The sequence below is a fragment of the Sebastes fasciatus genome, chromosome 6, assembly GCF_043250625.1.
Source record: "Sebastes fasciatus isolate fSebFas1 chromosome 6, fSebFas1.pri, whole genome shotgun sequence".
NCBI classification, from domain to species: Eukaryota; Metazoa; Chordata; class Actinopteri; order Perciformes; family Sebastidae; genus Sebastes; species Sebastes fasciatus.
Window position 1 is genome coordinate 17,812,094 of NC_133800.1, and position 19,537 is coordinate 17,831,630.

At 40.8% G+C, this 19,537-nt stretch overlaps 2 protein-coding genes across 7 annotated transcripts; one reads left to right on the forward strand and one right to left on the reverse strand.

Annotated features, from left to right (window-relative positions):
* Positions 1-6: 6 nt before the first annotated feature.
* Positions 7-12,611, reverse strand: thbs4a (thrombospondin 4a). 3 transcript variants are annotated; one of them, XM_074638159.1, is made up of 24 exons: positions 12,487-12,611; positions 8,692-8,835; positions 6,883-7,080; positions 6,520-6,767; positions 6,253-6,355; positions 6,064-6,155; positions 5,304-5,355; positions 4,998-5,200; positions 4,779-4,916; positions 4,594-4,674; positions 4,353-4,505; positions 4,122-4,226; positions 3,923-4,030; positions 3,639-3,798; positions 2,575-2,693; positions 2,440-2,492; positions 2,266-2,350; positions 2,041-2,137; positions 1,763-1,941; positions 1,573-1,621; positions 1,259-1,455; positions 845-1,017; positions 615-754; positions 7-538 (listed from the first exon to the last, which is right to left on the reverse strand). In XM_074638159.1, exons 2-24 carry the CDS (start codon positions 8,768-8,770, stop codon positions 489-491), a joined length of 2,862 nt encoding a protein of 953 aa, XP_074494260.1. In that variant the 5' UTR covers positions 8,771-8,835; positions 12,487-12,611; the 3' UTR covers positions 7-488. The 3 variants fall into 3 exon arrangements, with proteins under 3 accessions (XP_074494260.1, XP_074494259.1, XP_074494261.1); XM_074638158.1 differs by lacking the exon at positions 12,487-12,611 and adding an exon at positions 12,306-12,423; XM_074638160.1 differs by lacking the exons at positions 8,692-8,835; positions 12,487-12,611 and adding an exon at positions 7,204-7,602.
* On the forward strand, positions 12,310-18,436 carry mtx3 (metaxin 3). Of its 4 annotated transcripts, XR_012594277.1 has the most exons (10): positions 12,310-12,445; positions 14,354-14,423; positions 14,908-14,984; positions 15,100-15,192; positions 15,281-15,463; positions 15,545-15,621; positions 15,872-16,029; positions 16,302-16,447; positions 16,556-16,729; positions 17,543-18,436. XR_012594277.1 is itself a non-coding variant. In XM_074638173.1 (9 exons), exons 1-9 carry the CDS (start codon positions 12,365-12,367, stop codon positions 16,649-16,651), a joined length of 981 nt encoding a protein of 326 aa, XP_074494274.1. In that variant the 5' UTR covers positions 12,310-12,364; the 3' UTR covers positions 16,652-18,436. The 4 variants fall into 4 exon arrangements, 3 of the variants coding, with proteins under 3 accessions (XP_074494274.1, XP_074494275.1, XP_074494276.1); XM_074638173.1 differs by having other exon boundaries at positions 16,556-18,436; XM_074638174.1 differs by having other exon boundaries at positions 16,302-16,390; positions 16,556-18,436.
* Positions 18,437-19,537: the final 1,101 nt, after the last annotated feature.

Here is a 19,537-nt window from a genome sequence, read left to right on the forward strand (position 1 = left end):
CGTGGTGTCTTTATTTACCGATGTTTTTCTTCATACAGACAAATAACACACAATGTCTCATGTTAAAAAAGGACATAGAACCTGCTGTGATTTTCTTAAATGCTCCGAATTTTATTGTACTTGCAAAATATTCAAAAACAGTATTGCATCTTTAATAGTACTTCTAAAATGGTGATAAAATTGCATTAACATATACAGAACCTGCTGATTTATACAAGATGTACTGGCTTCAGTTATAAACAATTAAAGTATACAATGCCCAATGTTATGCTTTCTTAAGACCCTCTCACTCAAATGACAAAGTTAAAATACCATCACCAAAGTCTTTCCCCGAAACTGTCCATGTTCCCTCTCATATTTATCTTTTTTCCTCCAATTCGTGTTCTCCTCTACCTTTTTGTTCTCAACAACACAGCTCTGCTCCTTTCATCCACATTTTCAGCAGGGGTCAAGTTGTTTCCTTGATGGATCGCTCCCCTTCTCTCGCTTCACTCTGTGTTGTGGGCATTGAGCTCCTCGTAGTCAGCAGGAATAGTGTCTGTGGGGATGAGAAAGAAAAAGAAACTTAGAGTTCATGTAGCTGCCTGGACTGTCTTTAATTTACAGACACTCACCGTTGCAGCGGTACTTCAGATTGGACCAGATGATGTTTTCCTGAGAGAAGCAGAACACGCCCAGTCTTCCGCCTCTCATACTGGTGTCAATTATTACCTCTGTGTCCGCCACCAGTTGCGAACCCTCAAAGAAGCGAGCCCTGGTTCACAAATGAGGAGAAACTAGTTAAGTCAGATCACACAGTGTGAGTGTGTCTCTGAGTGTTTGGTGTGTGTCCTGATGTTTTTACCTGATGTATCCAACCTGTGGTCTGTGCTGGAGGAACCAGCGGTAGGAGACCTTGTCCTTCCAACCAACGTCCCTGGGGTCCTTCCACAGGAGACGCACCTGATCCTTGGTGTCTCCTGTGTGCCAGAGGGAGTTCCTCAGATACTCACCAGGGCCCGTCTTTGACTTCACAGCCTAGTAATGATAAAGAGCCAGATAGCATCAGAGAGGGAAAAACAACAGATGATGGAAGTAAACACACCAGATGTAACTCAGGGGATCCAATCCCCACATCCTCCTGTCAACCTGTCAAAGTGTCCAAGTGTCTTTGGGCAAGACATTGAACCCCAAATTTCCCCTGACAGTCACTCAGGCCAGCATCTTGCACGGTAGCTCGCTGCCATCGGTGTGTGTATACAGAAATGCAGCCGTTTACCTTGAGTTGTATTCCTGGCTCAGCGACGGCTCTGAAGGGTGCAGCCTGCCAGTAGGTTTGTTCTGTCTGTTTCCACATCACCACATAGAAGGAGGAGGAATCCTGGTAGCCGAAGATGAAGCCGGTATAGTCGTCATCCGTCACCGTGTTCACGTGGAATGTTCCCTCAAAGTCGACCCCACTGAACGCTTTGTAGCCTGCAGATGTGGACAGTGGAGAAGAAAGTCACAACATATTAGGCAAAGGCTAAAGAAGATGGGAAATATTCTATTGTTATGTAAAACAGAGACAGTATGAAGGTATTCTGTGCTTACCTACAGCAAGGCCAGGGTCAGAGTTCATGGTCTGAACTATCTCCATGCCCTGTCAGGACAAAAGAGATGAGCTTCACTTTATTTGTATTATTATGGGACTTATTAGATGTGTTGTTGTTGAAAATGAAATTTTAATACACTGTAACGGAGGCTAGGTATTAAAGGGGGTTGATCTTTGACTATTGTTGACCTGATTGAGGACCACCCAGTTGGGGTCAATCTGAGAGTCCCCCTCTGGATCCAGCACTACGGTCTGATAGGCTCTGAAGTCGGTCAGGGTGACCTCAGCGTTCTCCGGGCAGTGGTCGATTGTGTCAATGACGTTGTCTTTGTCAAAATCTCCTTCGCATGCATCTCCGACTCCGTTATCTGAAATACAAGGACACAGCTCGGGAACCACATCACAGAAACACATACTGAACACACATGCATGTACGCACCCAGGAACAAACATGAGGTGACACTAACCATCTGAGTCCTGTTGGTCTGGGTTGGGCACTAGTCTGCAGTTGTCATCATCGTCCACTACACCGTCGTTATCGTCATCATCGTCACATTCATCTCCCTATCAAGATAAAATAGCCCATTTGGGGTAGTGTAAAAACAGAGCCGTCTATGTGTCAGCATGCATGAGAAGAATTAATGAGACATGATGCATGAAGTAGATTAAAGTATGAAGGAGGAGATTAAAACCATTCCATCCTTGTCAGTGTCCAGCTGAGAGGAGTTGATGATTGTGGGACAGTTGTCTTTTGAGTTCTGGTGGCCATCGCCATCACTGACAAAGAGGAGGTAGAGCAGGTTAAACAAACTTTTACACACATCTTTATATACATTCATACCACAGGTCATGACAGTAGGCTCTACCTGTCTATGTTGTCGTCACAGGTATCTCCCACAAGGTCATCATCTGAGTCAAACTGCAGGTAGACAAAACAAACACTGTTGGTTAGAGTTGTGGCAGCAGATGAATCTTTTTCAGGTAGCTGTTTGGTTTGTTACCTGGTTAGGGTTGGCCATATCGGGACAGCTGTCACAGGCATCTCCCACCCCGTCGTTGTCTCTGTCTCTCTGGTCTGCGTTGGGGACTCGCTGGCAGTTGTCAAGGATATTCTTAAAGCCTGCGGACATAAACACCTCAGCACTTTTATTCCTGGGTCATGTGTTAAAACGTTGACAGGAAAATGTAAAAAAGCATGACAGAACGCAGCGTACAGACACGGTCTGTCGAAGGCATCACCAGATGGCAGTGTTTGTTGAAGGTGAAATAGTTTCCAGTGGCCTTCAGTGCCTGGCTGAGGCTTACCGTGGAAAAATGCTTTGAGAGAGGAGACAGACATGACCAAGCGCTTAGCAATCCAGCCTTGGAGTTAAAGGCATAACCAAATGATCAAGAGGTTGGAGCTCGGCCCAAAACGAATGAACGGGCCAACAAACAGAGCGTAACATGCAACATGCATAAGCATATAAAGGTAAACATGCCAGCAAGCACAAGGGCAAGAAGTTAAAACTGTGTTTCCAATGGAACGAATGAGAGTTGCTCTAAAAGGACAATCAAGAGAAGTATGTGAGACGACACTTAGGATTCCAGTTGGAACATTTAAACATCTAATTTTCTACTGGTGTTTTGAAGTCTTTTTGTTAATGAGGCTTGAGTAGTTTCCCTGAATGCAACCTCACCTCACTGGTAGAGAATGTGAATTGGAAACAGACACAAAAAATACCAGGGGATGTTTTGAACAGATAAAGTGCTGCCAGTCCAGTGAAAGCAACACACTTTCCACCAACACCAGGGTTGTAAAGACAGTCTGGTCCAGACACCCTGTGGTTTGGATATCCCTCACAGACACGCCAGTTGTTTAATGTGATTATCAGCCATTTGGTTTCACAATGTGTTACATCTAACTGATGCAATAAAAGCAGTAATGGTCCAGTTACTAACACCTCTCGCAGTAATGACCATCTAACCTTTTCAGTGACCATTTACAAACATTGCCCCTCATGATGTACAGCAATCACAACACTATATGTGACTATAATAATGAGTTGACAACAAACAAACCTACCGTCTCCATCCATATCATCATCACATTCATCTCCCTTCCCGTCCCCATCGGTGTCCCTCTGTGAGGGGTTGTCGAGTTTTCTGCAGTTGTCACAGGCGTCGCCAAGGAGATCCTTATCGCTGTTCCTTTGGTCCACGTTAGGAACGACCCAGCAGTTGTCCTAGGACAGGAAAATATAGAGGTTTACTGTATAGTGCATGGGCTCAAGTTCATAAACATGTTAGAGCCCACCAAAATCTGTGCGCGCTCAGTGTATGCCGGTCCTGTGGAACTAAGTTACCTACATCTATGTTAATAATGCCATCATTGTCTGCATCATCGTCACAGGAGTCACCCATCCCGTCCCTGTCTGCATCCTCTTGGCCAGAGTTTGGCACAAACACACAGTTATCCTGAAAAAGACGCAGCAAAAGACACCACGTTAATTCTTAATACTAGCATGGATTCAATGCAAAAGAGAGTAGTGGTTGTAGAAATGAGTACCTGCTTACAGTTGGTGTCTCTGCACTCGAGCTTATAGTCAGGATATCCGTCAATATCTGTGTCCTTTCCACACACATAGCCATTACCTGCCCAACCAACACCACACTAACACACACACAAGAAGAAAAAGGCCTGTCATGATGTTTTATGTACATGATGTCAAACAGTTAGTGATTCACATTGATGATCCAGGGGTACGTAATATGACGTCAGTATTTCTTAAACTCTTACCACACAGCTGATGCTGCCGTCTCTCTCCACGACACATTGGGCATTGGCGTCACAGGGGCTGGGTTGACCGTTGGGGCAGAACCTGGTGCCATGGCAGCCGCTCACCTGGTCACCTGAGAAGTCAGTTTTACACTCTCCACAGCGGAAGGACCCCTGGTGAGGACAACACTGAGTCAAACACCAGGGCCTGCTGCTATGAGAGAGTGTGATAATAACCTTACAGCAGTTCCAGCGGTCTTACTAAAGTGTTGTAGCAGTGCGAGTTGGCAGTGCAGCCTCCATTCTCAGGTGGGCCCAGACACTCATCTATATCGTCACATACCTGGAAAGAACAGATGGGAAAAGACTCATATTCTGCCAACAGGCACTGTTGAATCAAACAGAATTAATGTTTTATACACAATGTAGTAGTTTTGTTTGTTGTACCTGTTTGTGGGACTTAGCATAGGACACTCCCACTCCAGTTAGCTCTGGCCCGCTGAATCCCAGAGGGCATTTCTCACAGCGAAAACCAGGAGCAGTGTTCACGCACCGGACACCAGGGTGACATGGGTTAAACTGGCACTAAAACACACAAAAAAACACAGTCAAATGATAACTAGTGCTACTTTTACTGATTGCAGAGACACACCAAGAAACATATACCTCATCTACGTCGTCACAGCGCACCCCGTCTCCTGTATATCCATCAGGACAGGGGGCACACTTGAAACCCCCTGACTCTGAACGGATGCACATATTCTGTCTGAAACAGGTCCCAGGTGAGCACTGAGTCAGAGGCTGAGGCTGCATGACGAACTGGGCAGGACTTGGAGCTGGACCTGTGTTGGTTGGATCACCCCCGAGACCTGTGGGCACACATAGACAGATATGAAAGCATATTGTTGAAATGTGACTTTGTCAGCAGAGTCTAAAAACTGTATAAATGATCCTCGTTTTAGTGCTGCTTACCACAGGCAAGACACTCTGCGATGGTATTCCTCAGAAAAGTTGTCTCCTTAATCTTAACCAGAAAGAAACTGTTAGTCAGGAATCTTATGTTTCAATAACTATTGAGAATCTGAATGAGACAAGCTATAAAATGTGTGTCTGCTAAGGCAAGCTCCTGTGATCTGTTTCCTTATATAAAGGATTCTCTTGGTGTGTCTGACAAGTCTGAGATGCTGAACTACAGTATATAAAAAGCACTTTATTGCCTCCGGCTCCCTGTTTGATGCTTTATCTCTTAACAAATCCTCTGCTTTAAATGAGCATCTGAAATCATCCACTTCTGTCTGCTGCCGAGGTGAATTTCGTTTTTACTCAGCTGTCTGTTGCCGAGGTTACATAAAGTCTTGAAACCAGAGCGCCAGCAGGTCCTCACAGTCTGGATTCTCACTTTTCATAACAATTTGCTGATTTTTATTGCAAAACCAATCTTATCCTGAAGAAAAAGGAAATTCAAAATGGTTGTGAATCAGCCCACATTCCTCCACTTTTTCCATTTCATTTCATTTCAGCATCAACCTGGTTTCTAAAAAACGCAACCATAAAGCTGGCAAACAACATGGTCAAATTATTGGACTGTTATTGGAACTTTATTGGAGCCGAGTTGAAATACTTTTATTTATTTTCCCAAACCATCTTGAACAATTTTTAAATGTTGTGTTTTCCCTTCCCATCAGGAGTTACCCGTGTGAGACACACAAGACTGGGACACAGAGCAGGTTACCTGCTTGTGGAGCAGCTCCTTCATCTCAGATAACATGCTCTTCAGCTCCTGCATGGTGGCCTGGTCGCTTGTCGTCCTGCCTCCCTGGATACCTGAGTGGATTTCACAAATCCGAATTAGATACACAACACCAGGTTAAAGTTCAAATGATGAGGTGAAGTCAGACAGTCAGTTGCAATCTGTTCTCACTCAGCAGCTGCAGAGATTCACGCTGATCCACACTGCAGTCCTGCAGAGTTGCCACATTGTCTATGGTGTCCTCAATCACCAGCTTCAAGTCTGTCAGTTCATCCTTACACAGGAATAAAAGACAGAGATAACTCGGAATGAAATGCATGTGGCATATGTCTATCAAGTTATTGCACTGCTCAAACAGTATTCATATTTACTCTGTAATATTGACTACTTTTCTATGCAGCATATCTCTGCTGTCAAATGTTATTATGTCTTATTCACCTGTCCACTTGACTGTAGGGTCCTTAGTGCCACCTTGTTGGAACCGGGGGGAAGTGACCCAAACGCAGCCGGCAGATCCTCCAAAGTGTGTGCCAGTCTGCAGTCTACATAGATGTTTAGGCGAGGTGGACCGCCCTGTAGACCGCTGGCATGTAGCATCACATGGTGATCTCGGCCATCTGACAGGGAAGGGTGGTTGAAACTGGTGGTGACAAATCTGCCGTCAGTCTTCTGGTAACGAACGGTCACTAGAAATGGAGAGAATGCAAAACAGAGAGGCAGCAAGAGAACACAAGTTAAAACAGATAGCTGACAATGTAGTCTGTTTAAAACACCGTTATATGTGTTAGTAGAATAATTCACCCTTGCTCAGCTTGGCCTGCATGCTGACCTCCAGGTACTTGGTGTTGTCTTTGGGGTTGATGATACTGTAGAGAGAGGTGGGGGCCTTGCTGTGGAGTCTGAAGGAGGAGAGGATGAAGGCCTCATCTCGCCCTTTGTTCTTCAGGCTGCCTTGGAGCAAGTCTGGCAGGCAGTCTGGAGACACCAGCAGGTCATAGACTAACACAGGAGAGGAATGTTAAACACCTGAATCACACAGCTGTAGACGCATTGTACCATGACTGGGACAAAAAAAGTTCAGAGAAGAGGAACAGTTTAACACACACAGTGAGGGAAACATACAGTATAGTGATCAGTCAATAGTGTGCAAGAAGCTTAGGAGCCCTCAGTCTGGTACACAGTAAGTGGTGCTGAGTTGGGTGAGGTTCGGCACAAGAGAGGAAAGGATGATGTTATGGCTGGTGCCCTTTCACGTTCTGGTGACCCGTGAATCAAACATTTCTTTTAGGGGAGAAATGTTTGATCTTTAAAGGGGGAGGTTTTACGACCTCGATGTCGTATGAACATTTATTTCTGTATTCTGTGTACAGTATGTGCTGTAATGTGCTCCGTGCTGGATCCTTTTGTTCTCTCTCTCTCTCTGTGATGTGTGAGTGTGTGTGATGAGCTGCAGGTAAGCTTGGCAAGGTGGCTGATTTGGTGTAGGTGTGTAGATTGATCCAGGGGGCTGATTGGTTCCAGCCTCAAGACAGTGATTCAAAAGGCCGGGTTCTCTCAAATCCCAGCGGGCTCTCTTATCAACTGCCAGCCAGAAAAAACAGCGAATTGTAAAAATGAAATGTGCAAACAGATATACAGCCCAGGTTTGGTATTGGTAGGCAGCCTTTTCTTTAACCCTTTTTTCTCCTGTTTTTCAGTAGGAGTTAGGTTAGCATTTATCTTTTGTGTCCTTTCTTTTAAGTAGGTAAGTTTAGGTTATGGAGCTGTGTTTTGTGTAATATTTTGCTATAGCCTACCCTGAAGATGAGTTAAATAAACTTTTTAAAGGGCTGAAAATTCCTCGTTGCTGGTTGTCTTTGGGAGCTTGTGAGAGGGGAGCCTCATTATTCATGTTGTGCCAGGGTTTCCCCTAGGCCGGGTCGTAACACTCTATTAATGGAGAGATGTCTGAGTGTGTGTCTTGATGGCAATGGCTCGCAGTGTGGATAGCTACTGCTGAGTCAGTGCACTATTGCACTTTATTATGTGTGACACTGTACCTGTGTGTGTGCGTGTGTAAGTGCACGTTCATGTTAGTGTCCTGCTGTGTTTTATAGAGTGGTAGACTGGAGTTGCAGAAAGGAGCAGCAGTAAACTCTTTCCACTGGAACAAATCCACTGCCTCACACTCACACTCACATGCACGGACACCTACACACATACACACAGAAACACTTGCACACTGCCTTTGGCTGAATTCAAGAATAATACAAAGTGACAGGATATTGCACGGAAACATTTGCGTGTAGATTCCAGGCAAATCAAAGGTTTGCACGTACAGTTTCTCAGATGGCATTTAGTGTTGTTTTACCATCTGATTTACTTATTTAGGTCAGACTGTTACTTGATCCCGGACGTCAAATTCTATTAACCACAAAAAAAGCCAAACAAATTAGCAGAGTTACCCTTGTTATTTGAGGGCTTACTGCAGATTAGAAGTTGTAAGACCAGACAACAGATTGTTAGGAATACATAACTGGAACAAAAAAGCAGCTTGAAACGGAAATGTGCTGATCTACAGACACAAATATGTTTTCCAGAAGGACATGGATGGTGAAGAAGAGTACTTACTAATGCCTTGAGCTGTGACAGTGAGCACCAGCTGTTGCAGCACCAGAGACAGAGCCGCTGCTCTGGCCCACACATCCATCACTCAGAAGCTGTGTTCCTGAAGTTTCCACTTGTGGATCAGTAAGAGTATCGCAGATTTATCACCTATTTTAACACAGAATGGTGGAAAAATCCAGCAGTTGAAGCAAAATCTCAGCAGAGGTGAGATGGTTTTATGGACACAGCACAGCTTTTAAAGCAAAGGGGAGTGTCTCTACTGTTGCGAAAGTTGCACAGTGTAGGGACTATTTTAATAGTCTGAGGGAGTGTCCCCTTGCTACTATAGTTCCATCAAATGATAAATTATACAGTATGTTGTCCCTGTGTGTAAAAACTGAAATATTATTACAACATGTAACAATAAACAATAAATAAGGCATTATACATAGTATTTTATTCTAAAAGAAAAGAGATTGTCAGAGTTCTGCATTCATATACTTGAGAGATCACCTCTTATATTTGCATCTTATTTGTTTATATATGTGGTTATTTCCTTTACTTAAATTTCACCTGCTTTATATGAGCTTATTTATCTTATCCACATCTTACTTAATCATATATGAACTTATTTCTTTTATTTTGCACTCATCTGTTTATGAATGGGCCCAGTGCTACTTGATATATGTGCTGTATGTCATACAGGGGGGGCTTGAATGGGTTTATTTAATCTGGAAAGCAGTTTGTTTTAAAATGTAATACTTATACTGCATGAGCTAAATGTGAGCATTTTATGTATTTATGATCCTATTTTATTTGGAGTCAAAATAAAACTTTTATTCCTTGAGTCTTTATGTCTTTTGGGTTGTAATATAATATAAAAAGTTCTCTAAATCAACCTGTACACAGTCAGCCAACTCTAGAGAATGAAATGGATTGTGCCTGGGTCTTAAAGGGGGAAAACTTGCTTCCAGCTGGCCATTGTTTTTCACAAACATCATGTACCTGTGTCATAGAGGTGGATTTGATCTCCTCATCTCCAGTAAGCTGGTTAAATTGCATAACTGTATACCAGATGTTTTTCATTTTAATTTAATTTAATCTAACTTGTTCTACATGCCTCTGTAAACCTTTTCTAAATCTCATTTGTTGGAGAATGTGGGAATGGAAGGACTATGGGACCCTGGAAACAGTTCATGATAGATGTCTGGTACTCGTCTTAAAGATTTTTCTACAAACCTCAAGTACATTTCAACATCTCAGCTGGTCCGAGCCAAAGAGAGACATTTACCATCCCTCAGAGCATTATCACCGCGCATCCGTTTGTGTCTGGCTGTCTGGTCTCCGACCAAACACCTGGCAGCCTTCAAGTCTGACTATCAGACGTCATGCTATTGTTGCTGAAAATAAGTAAAATGGCATAAAATTGAAATTTACTATTTGACATTTTTTGACATGAAAATCAAAATAGCAGATGAAAAGGTCACCTGCCCTCTCTTGGTCTCTTGCCCTCTGAGACAAATTTGTGATTTTGGGCTACATAAACAAAAATGGACTTGATTAATATTAGATTTATATGAATGAACCAGTGTGTAAGGGTCAGTTTCTATTCTTTCTGCACACTGGCCATATTAATAATTACATTCTGAATCAGGGGCTACATTTCCCAATAAAAGTAATAAATAAATTTGAGATTGAGAGTCCATTCTTGACTTTGGTTTGGCAATACGGTCTCACCACAAGGTCCATTAGTAGGCTAAGTGCTCTGGAGCTTTCGATCAAATCACACATCTTTCTCAGCAGTGCGCAGTTGTTGTGGATTTGTGGTTCAAATTTCCCCTTTTTCGAAACACTGTGGATTTCTCGTTGATGTCGTTACATGTTCTCATCCATGTTGTTTTCTTTCTCATTATGTTTACTACTTTTGTGCCGACTCTCATAAAAGTGCATCATGCTGAGTTGTAGCTAGAATGGCTTGATTCCTTCATGAGTACCTCACCATTACGTACCAATGTAAAGTTTTACAGTACCGAAGTAAAGTTTTTACTGGGAATGAACCATTATAGTTGAATGACATAATGAGTCAGAGACTTAATCCTCAAAAAATCTTAATTATACATTAATATCCACAATATATGTCCCATTATCAGTCTTATGCCAAGACCAAGAAAGTGGACCATATCAGTCCAGTTCTTAGGTCTCTACACTGGCTCCCTGTCTCTCGGAGAATTTATTTAAAAATACTCCTGCTGGTTTACAAAGCACTACATGGTTTAGGGCCAAAATACATTTCTGATCTTCTGCTATGTTATGAACCAACCAGACCTCTCAGGTCATCTGGATCAGGTCTGCTTAGTGTCCCCAGAGTCAAAACTAAACATGCAGAAGAAGAGTTCAGTTTTTATGCACCAAATATTTGGAACAAGCTCCCAGAAACCTGCAGGACCAACTCCAACTCTGAGTTCTTTTAAATCAAAGCATCGTTTGCTGCTGCCTTTTATTAAACCCAATAATTATCTTATAACTTTCACTCTTGTGTGTTATATTCTATTTTGGCTTCTATCCTTGCTTTTATTTTTAGCTTGTTTTTATTTTCTAATCTTCAATGTTTTTCTAACTGTTTTAATTATGTCTTAATGTTCTTTTGCACTTTGTCGCAATGTTCTTGAATGTTTGTGTAAAGCACTTTGAATTGCCCCATTGCTGAAATGTGCTATACAAATAAAGCTGCCTTGCCTTGCCTTGCCTTATGCGTGTAGTATCTATTAAATTTTTCAATTCAATTCAATTAAATTTGCTTTAGCGGCATGACTGTCAGGTGAGCAATATTGCCAAAGCGTCAATTCAATAATAAATCAAAATAAAAAATGAATAAAATAAAAACAAAAACATATATATATATATATATATATATATATATACATATATACAATTCATTAAGCAAATTACAATATATAGATATTTAAAAAGAACATGCATGTAAATGGAAGAAAACAATAAAGAAGTAATTAATGTTTGTTGTGTCAATAAAAACTTAATTGTGATTAATTTATATTATAAGTAATGAATTGGTATTCTGGATTGATAACACATTTATATTTTGATAAGGATAATTATATCAGTAATTCATTTATATTTCTGTATGACACAGATTAAAGGTAATAATTATAGTTAGAATAATTATAAATAATAATAATTATAGTTAGACAAATTTAGGAAAATTTAATTAGAGTATATGTATGGCTCAGTAAGGAGGCTGGTTAATAATTAATAATTGACTTATGGAGAAGGGGTGGGATTTAATAAATTTATACTACTTCTCAATCCTTTTCGAATATGTAAATCGAGGCATCAAGTGTTGACAAATTATTTTTTCTTACGCTTTTATGATCATTCTTTTTCTTTATTTTTTCTTTTTCTTTTTTTGTATTCTACGTGTTCGAAATAAATTTAGAAAAGAATGAAATGAAATGAAAACAAACAAACAAATAAAAACAATTAATAACAATATATTGCAATATCAAACCACCATGAAGTAGAGGAGTAAATGAGATGCAGAGTGTGAGTTACAGCTATACCATGTGTTGTTGTGGTTGTCTCTCAGGCTGTGACACGCGCTGATATATCGATCTCTTCACCTCTGCTGATGATGACAGGCCCCTCGTGACGTCACCAGCTCCTTCCATGTAGCAACAACATGGCTGCTGCCATGGAGCTGAGCTGCTGGGGAGCAGACTGGGGTTTACCTTCAGTCCACACCGAGTCTCTCATCGTCCTGGTAACATTATCCTCTACTTATACTTACATATCTAGCCCTACCTTTAAGAGGAAATGTCTCTTCTCCTGCTTTCTGTGCGTCTTTCTGTGTGTCTCTGGTTAGCTCCCATGCTAGCTGCTGCAGCAGGCTGCTAGCTGCTCATCTCGTTGAGCAGGATATAAGATAATAATAACATCTCTAGTTGAGCTTTATGTTCATGCCCAGCTGCTTCATTAACTGCTGACTGCGTGGTCTGTGCTTCGTGTGTGTCTGGCTGTCAGAAGTCACTCTCATTGATATAAACAATGTGGTCCTTCAAGGTCAGCTGGTTGGTTTTAATGTATGTGTTTATATTCCTCTCTCTCTTTCCAGAGCTAGTTATTACTACAGATATAGTACTAACCATGTCAGAAAACTAACATTGAGCTGTTTGCTGGCTGTTTATCTTGTTGTCTCAGTGAATCCGTGCAGTTACAACTCTTACCACAAGGTGACACGTTCACTAATGATCTGTCCAAGATGACATGTCACCCTTATTAGCACTTATTACAATGCCTTTTGTTTTGGGTTGTGTTGGTTTATTGACCGCAGTCTAATATATTTATAATCGTGTTTTGTCAGGGAGATAGTCCTTATTGTACCTGGTGTTTTCAGTGTGTGACCATTAAAGGTCCCATATCATGCTCATTTTCAGGTTCTTACTTGTATTTTGTATTTCTACTAGAACATGTTTACATGCTGTAATGTTAAAAAAAATGTTATTTTCTTCATACTGTCTGTCTGAATATACCTGTATTTACCCTCTGTCTGAAACGCTCCGTTTTAGTGCATTTCAACGGAATTGCAAAGGAATTGCGTTGCTAGGCAACAGTTTGGGTCCATGTTTATTTCCTGACAGCTGATGTTACTTACATGCACTACAACAGGAAATAAACTGGGAAACATTTAGAATGTTTATGTTAAAACCGTGTAATGGTCTAAATATTGTATATTTGTGACATCACAAATGGACAGAAATCCTAACGGCTTGTTTCAAAAGCACAATTTCTGAATACTGGCTGTGTGTGTTTCTCCATATATATTGAGCGTTTTGATAGTTTAACAGTATTTATAACGCACTTAAATCTGCTTTATAATATAAAAGACCTGAAAATCTCACTTTTTACAATATGGGACCTTTAATGCATTTTAGAAAATAGGAACAAGAAAAATAAATCATATGAACAATCACATTTTTTCAGGTAGCAGATAAGGTAACATTGGTTTTAGTGTTGAAATGATTAATCGATTAGTCTATCGAAAGAAATTAACTTATTTTTTCAATTATTTTTCGTACCAAGTATTCCCTGGTCCTAGCAGCTCCAGTTAATGTGATGATTTGCTGTTTTTCTCTATTTTATATAATTGTAAACTGGATATCTTTTGGGTGTTGGGCTGTCAGTCGGACAAAATAAGACATTTGAAGTCACCTTGGAGTCCAAAAATTTTTGATAGTTTTCAATAATGAAAATAATTGTTAGTTGCAGCCCCAACTGATTTTAGTTTTACATATTTTTTTCTTCATTTTGGTGCGTTTTTAAAAAATGTTTCCAGCATGTGGTTTTGCTTGTTTTTCCTCTCTCTGTAAATGAAGCTGTTTCCCTTGTGTTAAATCATTTAGAGTCAGTGCCAAATCCCTAGTGAGGGTACTTTGATTGCAGTTAGCATCCAGCAGCATTACAAGATTGATATCGTACAAAACTCAGCAGTCATGCATTTGGGCTACGTACAGCTCAGAAGGTTTTCAACTGAAAGTTATGCCGAAGTGCTTTTACATTTGGATAGTAGCAGCATATATCTTTGACAGACTTTTTTATTATATCATAAACGCACTAAAGGTTGGCTCTCTTTTTTATCATTTTTCTGATTAAAGTGTGGGTTTTCTTTCAGGCATACGCCAAGTTTTCTGGGGCAAAAGTCACAGTTTCTCCTATAGACTGGACATGGAAAACTCTAACAGGTGGGCTGCAGCTTCATATAAACCAGAATTACATAACATTGCGGTCCAGACACCACATGGGGAATATACATATGTAGACAACAGAGAATTTTTATGACTGATATAGGAACATTTTTGAAATAGAACACATTTTAGTTTGGAAAATACTCCATATCCATAGAAGATGTATAATCCATTTGGAGCTTCCTTCATGCTCTTGAAAATAACACTACACTACACCAGTATGCATACTTAAAGTCATATGACAACTAACACTAATTGTCACAGTCACGGAAATTTTGTGGACCCAAAAATGTGCCAGAAAAGGTTGAAAAACACATTCATGGTTTTAATGTTTTTATGCATCTGATTGGGCTCCAAAATGGAGTGGATTTATGTAAGTCATAGGTACACAATACATAGTTAATTACAAGAACGTAATAACATGTAAATGCAGATTCAACACCACTCTTCAATGACTTAACCTCTGTCATTCAAACTGCAGCGACAGTCCCAGAGTTGCTGTGTGGAGACTCTGCAGTTCAAGAACCGGCACACATTCTCAACTTCCTGAGGAAACAGGTAAGAATGATGCCAAGGCTGCTCACTTTCCACCACCTGGTCATTGTGTCCCCAAACCCGTTTAGCAGATTTGGTAACTCTACTGTAATATTTGTGATTTTTATCTTTTTTCCAGAGGTTTAATGCCGACTTTGAGCTGACAGCCAGACAAGGAGCAGACACCATGGCCTACATTGCCCTACTTGAAGAGAAACTACGACCAGCTCTGGTAACACCATCTCTCCTCTGCTTGTTCCCTGACAAGAACTAATCTGTCAGTACTGTTAACATTTAGCGTGATGCTTTGTGTCCCACAGTTGCACACTTTCTGGGTGGATGCAGAAAACTACGCCAATCTGACACGGCCATGGTTTGCTTCACGCTCGCCATTCCCTCTTAACTTTCTCGTCCCTAGTCGCCAAGCCAACATTGCCCTCTCCCGCATTCTTCTCACCAAAGGAGAGGCGCCACTACACAGAATCACTGAGGTGGAGGGAAAGGTAAATATTGACATGATTCATCAGTCACATGTTGTGTGTCAACTCTGTGTAACTGTACATCTCTCTCACCGTCTTCCTCAGATCTACAGTGATGCTAAAGAGTGCCTGAATCTCCTCTCCTACAGACTGGGAACCGCAAACTACTTTTTTGGCGACTCGTGAGTTCTTAAATGTCATTTGAAGGACCATATATGTACATCACATGCAGGTGCAAAGCTACTGGATAACAGAAAATATGAAAAAGCCTGAAAAAATTGGATGTAAATATTGTCTTAATCTGACGTAGAAGTCATGCTTTCCAGTGTTCATTCAGAGAAAACTATTAATTGTATTTATAAAACACTGACAACTATGAGTAATAATACTTTTGATGTATCAAATCGCTGGTCTTTGTGTTTGTGTTTGTAGGCCGACCAGTCTGGACGCCTTTGTGTTTGGTTTTGTGGCTCCAGTTTACAAAGCTAGTCTCCCCAGTAGCCCTCTGCAGAGCCACCTCAGACAGCTGGATAACCTCACAAGCTTCTGTGATAGCATCCTCGCAATCTACTTCAGCACGGACCACCCTTGTAAGATCGCTGCGCACACTGGAAATACTCACACTCTTGGGGCTTCTGCTTGGTGAAATCCACACACAAGTTTTACTTTACATACTTTACAAACACAAGCACACAAAGCAACTAACCTAACTAATCATCAGCATTTTCCTTCTTCTCATGTCTGTTTCACTGCATGCTTGCTCTTCGTATCTGCTCTATTTCTGGGTGCTGCTCATCGGCTTAACACTTTTCCTCTCTGCTGTCTTCCTCTGTGGGTGTCACCTTACATCATTTCTCTCCAGGTCCTCCCCCACCTGTTCAGGAAACAATGGATGCCAACCTCCAGAAACTAACCCAGCTTGTAAACAAAGAGTCCAACTTGATAGAGAAGGTGCTTCTGCTTTCCTTTTATCGTCTCTTTGCATGGGTGCATGGTTGCGTTTGGCAGGTACAGACTCAGCTGTACTATATATAGCGTGTCTAACTGAATCATTGTCATCTTATTTTTCTGCTTGTGCATGTGTGCTCTAACTAAACTGGACATCCTGTACTGTAGATGGATGACAACCTTCGCAGCAGCCCTCAGCACAAACCCCACAGACCAGACCCCAAATCCAGTCTGGCCAGTGAGAAGAGCTCTACTCCTGCCTGACCCCTGACCTGTCAAACCTGATCCACCCTAATCCATTCCTGATGGATCGATGGAGGAGGAACAGCATCTAGATGAAAGGTGCCGTTCTGAATCTGAAGCCGAACTATAGTTTGAAAGGAAAATAACCTTAAAAATGAATGGACGTATGACTACATAATTATTAAAAGGGACTACTTTAAACATAATGATGATAGATTTGAAAGATGTTGGTCTGAAGGAGAAGGAAAAGTGCATGTGTGAGGGTTTTTAAAAAGGTTGAGCGCATGTATGTGGTTATGGATGGAATGCTATGAAGTAGTGTTTGATGAGAAAGACACAGAAAGTAAGTTCAAAGGAAAGCCGAAGGAAATGAAAAGTCCAGCAGGGAAAAGAAGTGTCACGGTTTGACCTTTGAGTTTACCACATAACCTCTTCTGTCTGTTGTTTTCTGTAAGAAATATCTAATTTCTGTTCAATTTCTTTTCCGTTTTTCATCACACTACATTTGATGCACCATAGGACACATGTAGAAATGTTCTCACCTCTGTCATGAGGATATTGAACTTAGTTAAAGATGCACTGATCACTAAAATAGTAGTGTTGTGCTAGAACACTATATGGGAAGATTTGTTTAGTTATCTTAGGTTACTCCGGTTTATAAATCAGTGCTTTATCACGGGTGATCTCAGAGCCTCTAGCACCGCTCTGAGCTCACGTCCTTCCTCATACCCACTGTACAAATGTTCTGTAAATTCTAAAGACATTTAAATTAGTGTAATGTACAGTATATAAGCAGTCATGACCAGGAATAACCAATCACTTTGCTTTGCTCTCTGCCTTGTATAGCTTGTATAGTTGTAAATATTTTCATGATTAAAATCAATGCAATTTACTTGTGGTTTCCTCCAATAGGGCTGATCAGCTTCTTCACAATCTTTGCTAGATACACTGAGGTAATTTATACACACTGTATTAACGTATTCATCCACAACATGTGGGACTAATGTGTGTTTGTGTGAGTTTTCCCAAGGACTATCAGAAACCAGTGTCTTTCAATTATAATTTCTTATATGTTATGCCAGATATACTGTGTCATTAACAATCCACTCGCTCCTGTTGCCATGGTTTTCCCGCAGCCAACATTTATTTTGTTTAGATTTTTCTGCCGTGTTGTCATTTGCTGTGCCTGTTTAACACCTTGTTAAAACTGAAGTGTCTGTCCCATTTGGGAATGTTTCATTAGCTGCCTTTTTTTAGCTTTATTTTCACCGTCTGAATTTCTGACATTGGACATTGAAATGAGTTGCCACTGTGTTTTTTTCTTACTGTCATGTTCCCTAATATCCTCACAGCTTATACATTGCTGAACTGTGTCTACTACTCCATGTGATTACTTTCATGATTTCTCTGTGTCTCAGTCTGAAATGATTAATACTTTGTAAAGTTACTTGGGCTCTTGCAACTTCCAAAAAATCCCTTCATGGTTACATTCCCTTTAAAGCACCATATCCTGAAACAAAAGCATTCATTGGTGTGTGTGTGTTGTTGGACAACAAACAGGCTTGTGAGGACCATATGGGTTCAGTGTGCCTTCATGACTGCTGGTGTCTTTGTACAATTGTCAAAACAATTCATAATTTTGATACATTGCCATGAATTATCTTTGTCATTTCTGTTACTGTCACTCATTCTCTGTAGATGGTTGGTAACAACTGTCATCATATTATTGTAATACAAATATGATAATTCAACCCTGACCGCTGTCTTTTTTGTTAAGCAAAATAAAAATCTTATCATTTCACTAAATGTGCCTAGAAACAGTCAACTAAAGCCTAATTGGAATTATATGAGAGTAGTTTGTGTCCTATTTTGTGCTTTAAAGGAGGTAGACGTTTCTTCAATCTTCTAAGCTGATGCAGCAAGGCGTGCTATTGGCTGACTTGTTTTTCCAGTAATAATTACAGTCGCTTCCACCCTAACCCACCATGTGTATTGTGTGATCAGTTGTTTAGATGTTGGGAGAATAGAGAGCTCTTTGTTTTATTTTGGCCTTAGACATGGAAAAACTGAGTCCTTCAGCTGAAAGGAGATGATGCATACTTGACATCAGATATTATGGAAGTCACCGGTCACGTGAGGGAGAGACTCCTGCTGAGGCTTCTCTTGGCTGGCTGTTTAACAAGGGTGGTAAAGTGAAATAAATAGAACATTTGGTTCTGTTGTCAAAAAGAATTATCTTGTGTTTCCATCTTTTCGATTTCGATGATTTAGCTGCACTATTGTTGTCCTGTTTTCTATCTTTCTGAGTTAGAAAAGTATATGTTTGAAGAATAAATCTAGTGTCAAAGAAGTCTGGTGTTGAGATGAGGTACAAAAACAGTCCCCGGTCTTAACTTTCCACTGTAACAGATAAAGATCCTTCCAGAGTTCAGATACAATAAAAAATTGTTCCAATTTCCCAACCAAGAGTGTTATCAGTCCCAATCCCAGTAAAATGAGGCTGTGACTTTTCAAAGAGCAGTCCAACAGATCACATGGAAGCCAGCAGCTGTTCTCTGATGGTCTGCATGTGTTTGCCCCGCTCCCCTCTTCTTCCTTTCACTCTCCTCCTCTCTCTGTTTACCCAGAAATGAGGATCAGAGATGAGGGAGAAAAGGTGCGACTGCCTGGAAAAATAGTTTCGTAATAATTGTGAAATGACATGTCCCCTGGAGAACCATGTAGCTTTGTCAGCTACCAAATCTACAGTAGCTGCAAGTCATCAGAAGCAATCTGGACGTCTAAGTGCATGATAGATTCTGCAGAAGTTGTTAGGATTGGTGGCAGAAATGTATTTTGAGCCAATATTAGAGCTAATGGAGTGATGACGACCTCTAGTGGTGAATGTATGTTAGAAAGCTAATGAGC

Excerpts from the sequence above, each read along its gene's own strand:
- thbs4a (XM_074638159.1), bottom strand. The coding sequence starts at position 8,770 with ATGGATGTGTGGGCCAGAGCAGCGGCTCTGTCTCTGGTGCTGCAACAG. Across the intron at positions 7,081-8,691 it reads TGTCACAGCTCAAGGCATTA|TCTATGACCTGCTGGTGTCT; the intron begins GTAAGTACTCTT and ends CTCCTGTGTTAG. Across the intron at positions 6,156-6,252 it reads TGAATCTCTGCAGCTGCTGA|GTATCCAGGGAGGCAGGACG; the intron begins GTGAGAACAGAT and ends AAATCCACTCAG.
- mtx3 (XM_074638173.1), top strand. The coding sequence starts at position 12,365 with ATGGCTGCTGCCATGGAGCTGAGCTGCTGGGGAGCAGACTGGGGTTTA. Across the intron at positions 14,985-15,099 it reads TCAACTTCCTGAGGAAACAG|AGGTTTAATGCCGACTTTGA; the intron begins GTAAGAATGATG and ends TCTTTTTTCCAG. Across the intron at positions 16,448-16,555 it reads TGCATGGTTGCGTTTGGCAG|ATGGATGACAACCTTCGCAG; the intron begins GTACAGACTCAG and ends CCTGTACTGTAG.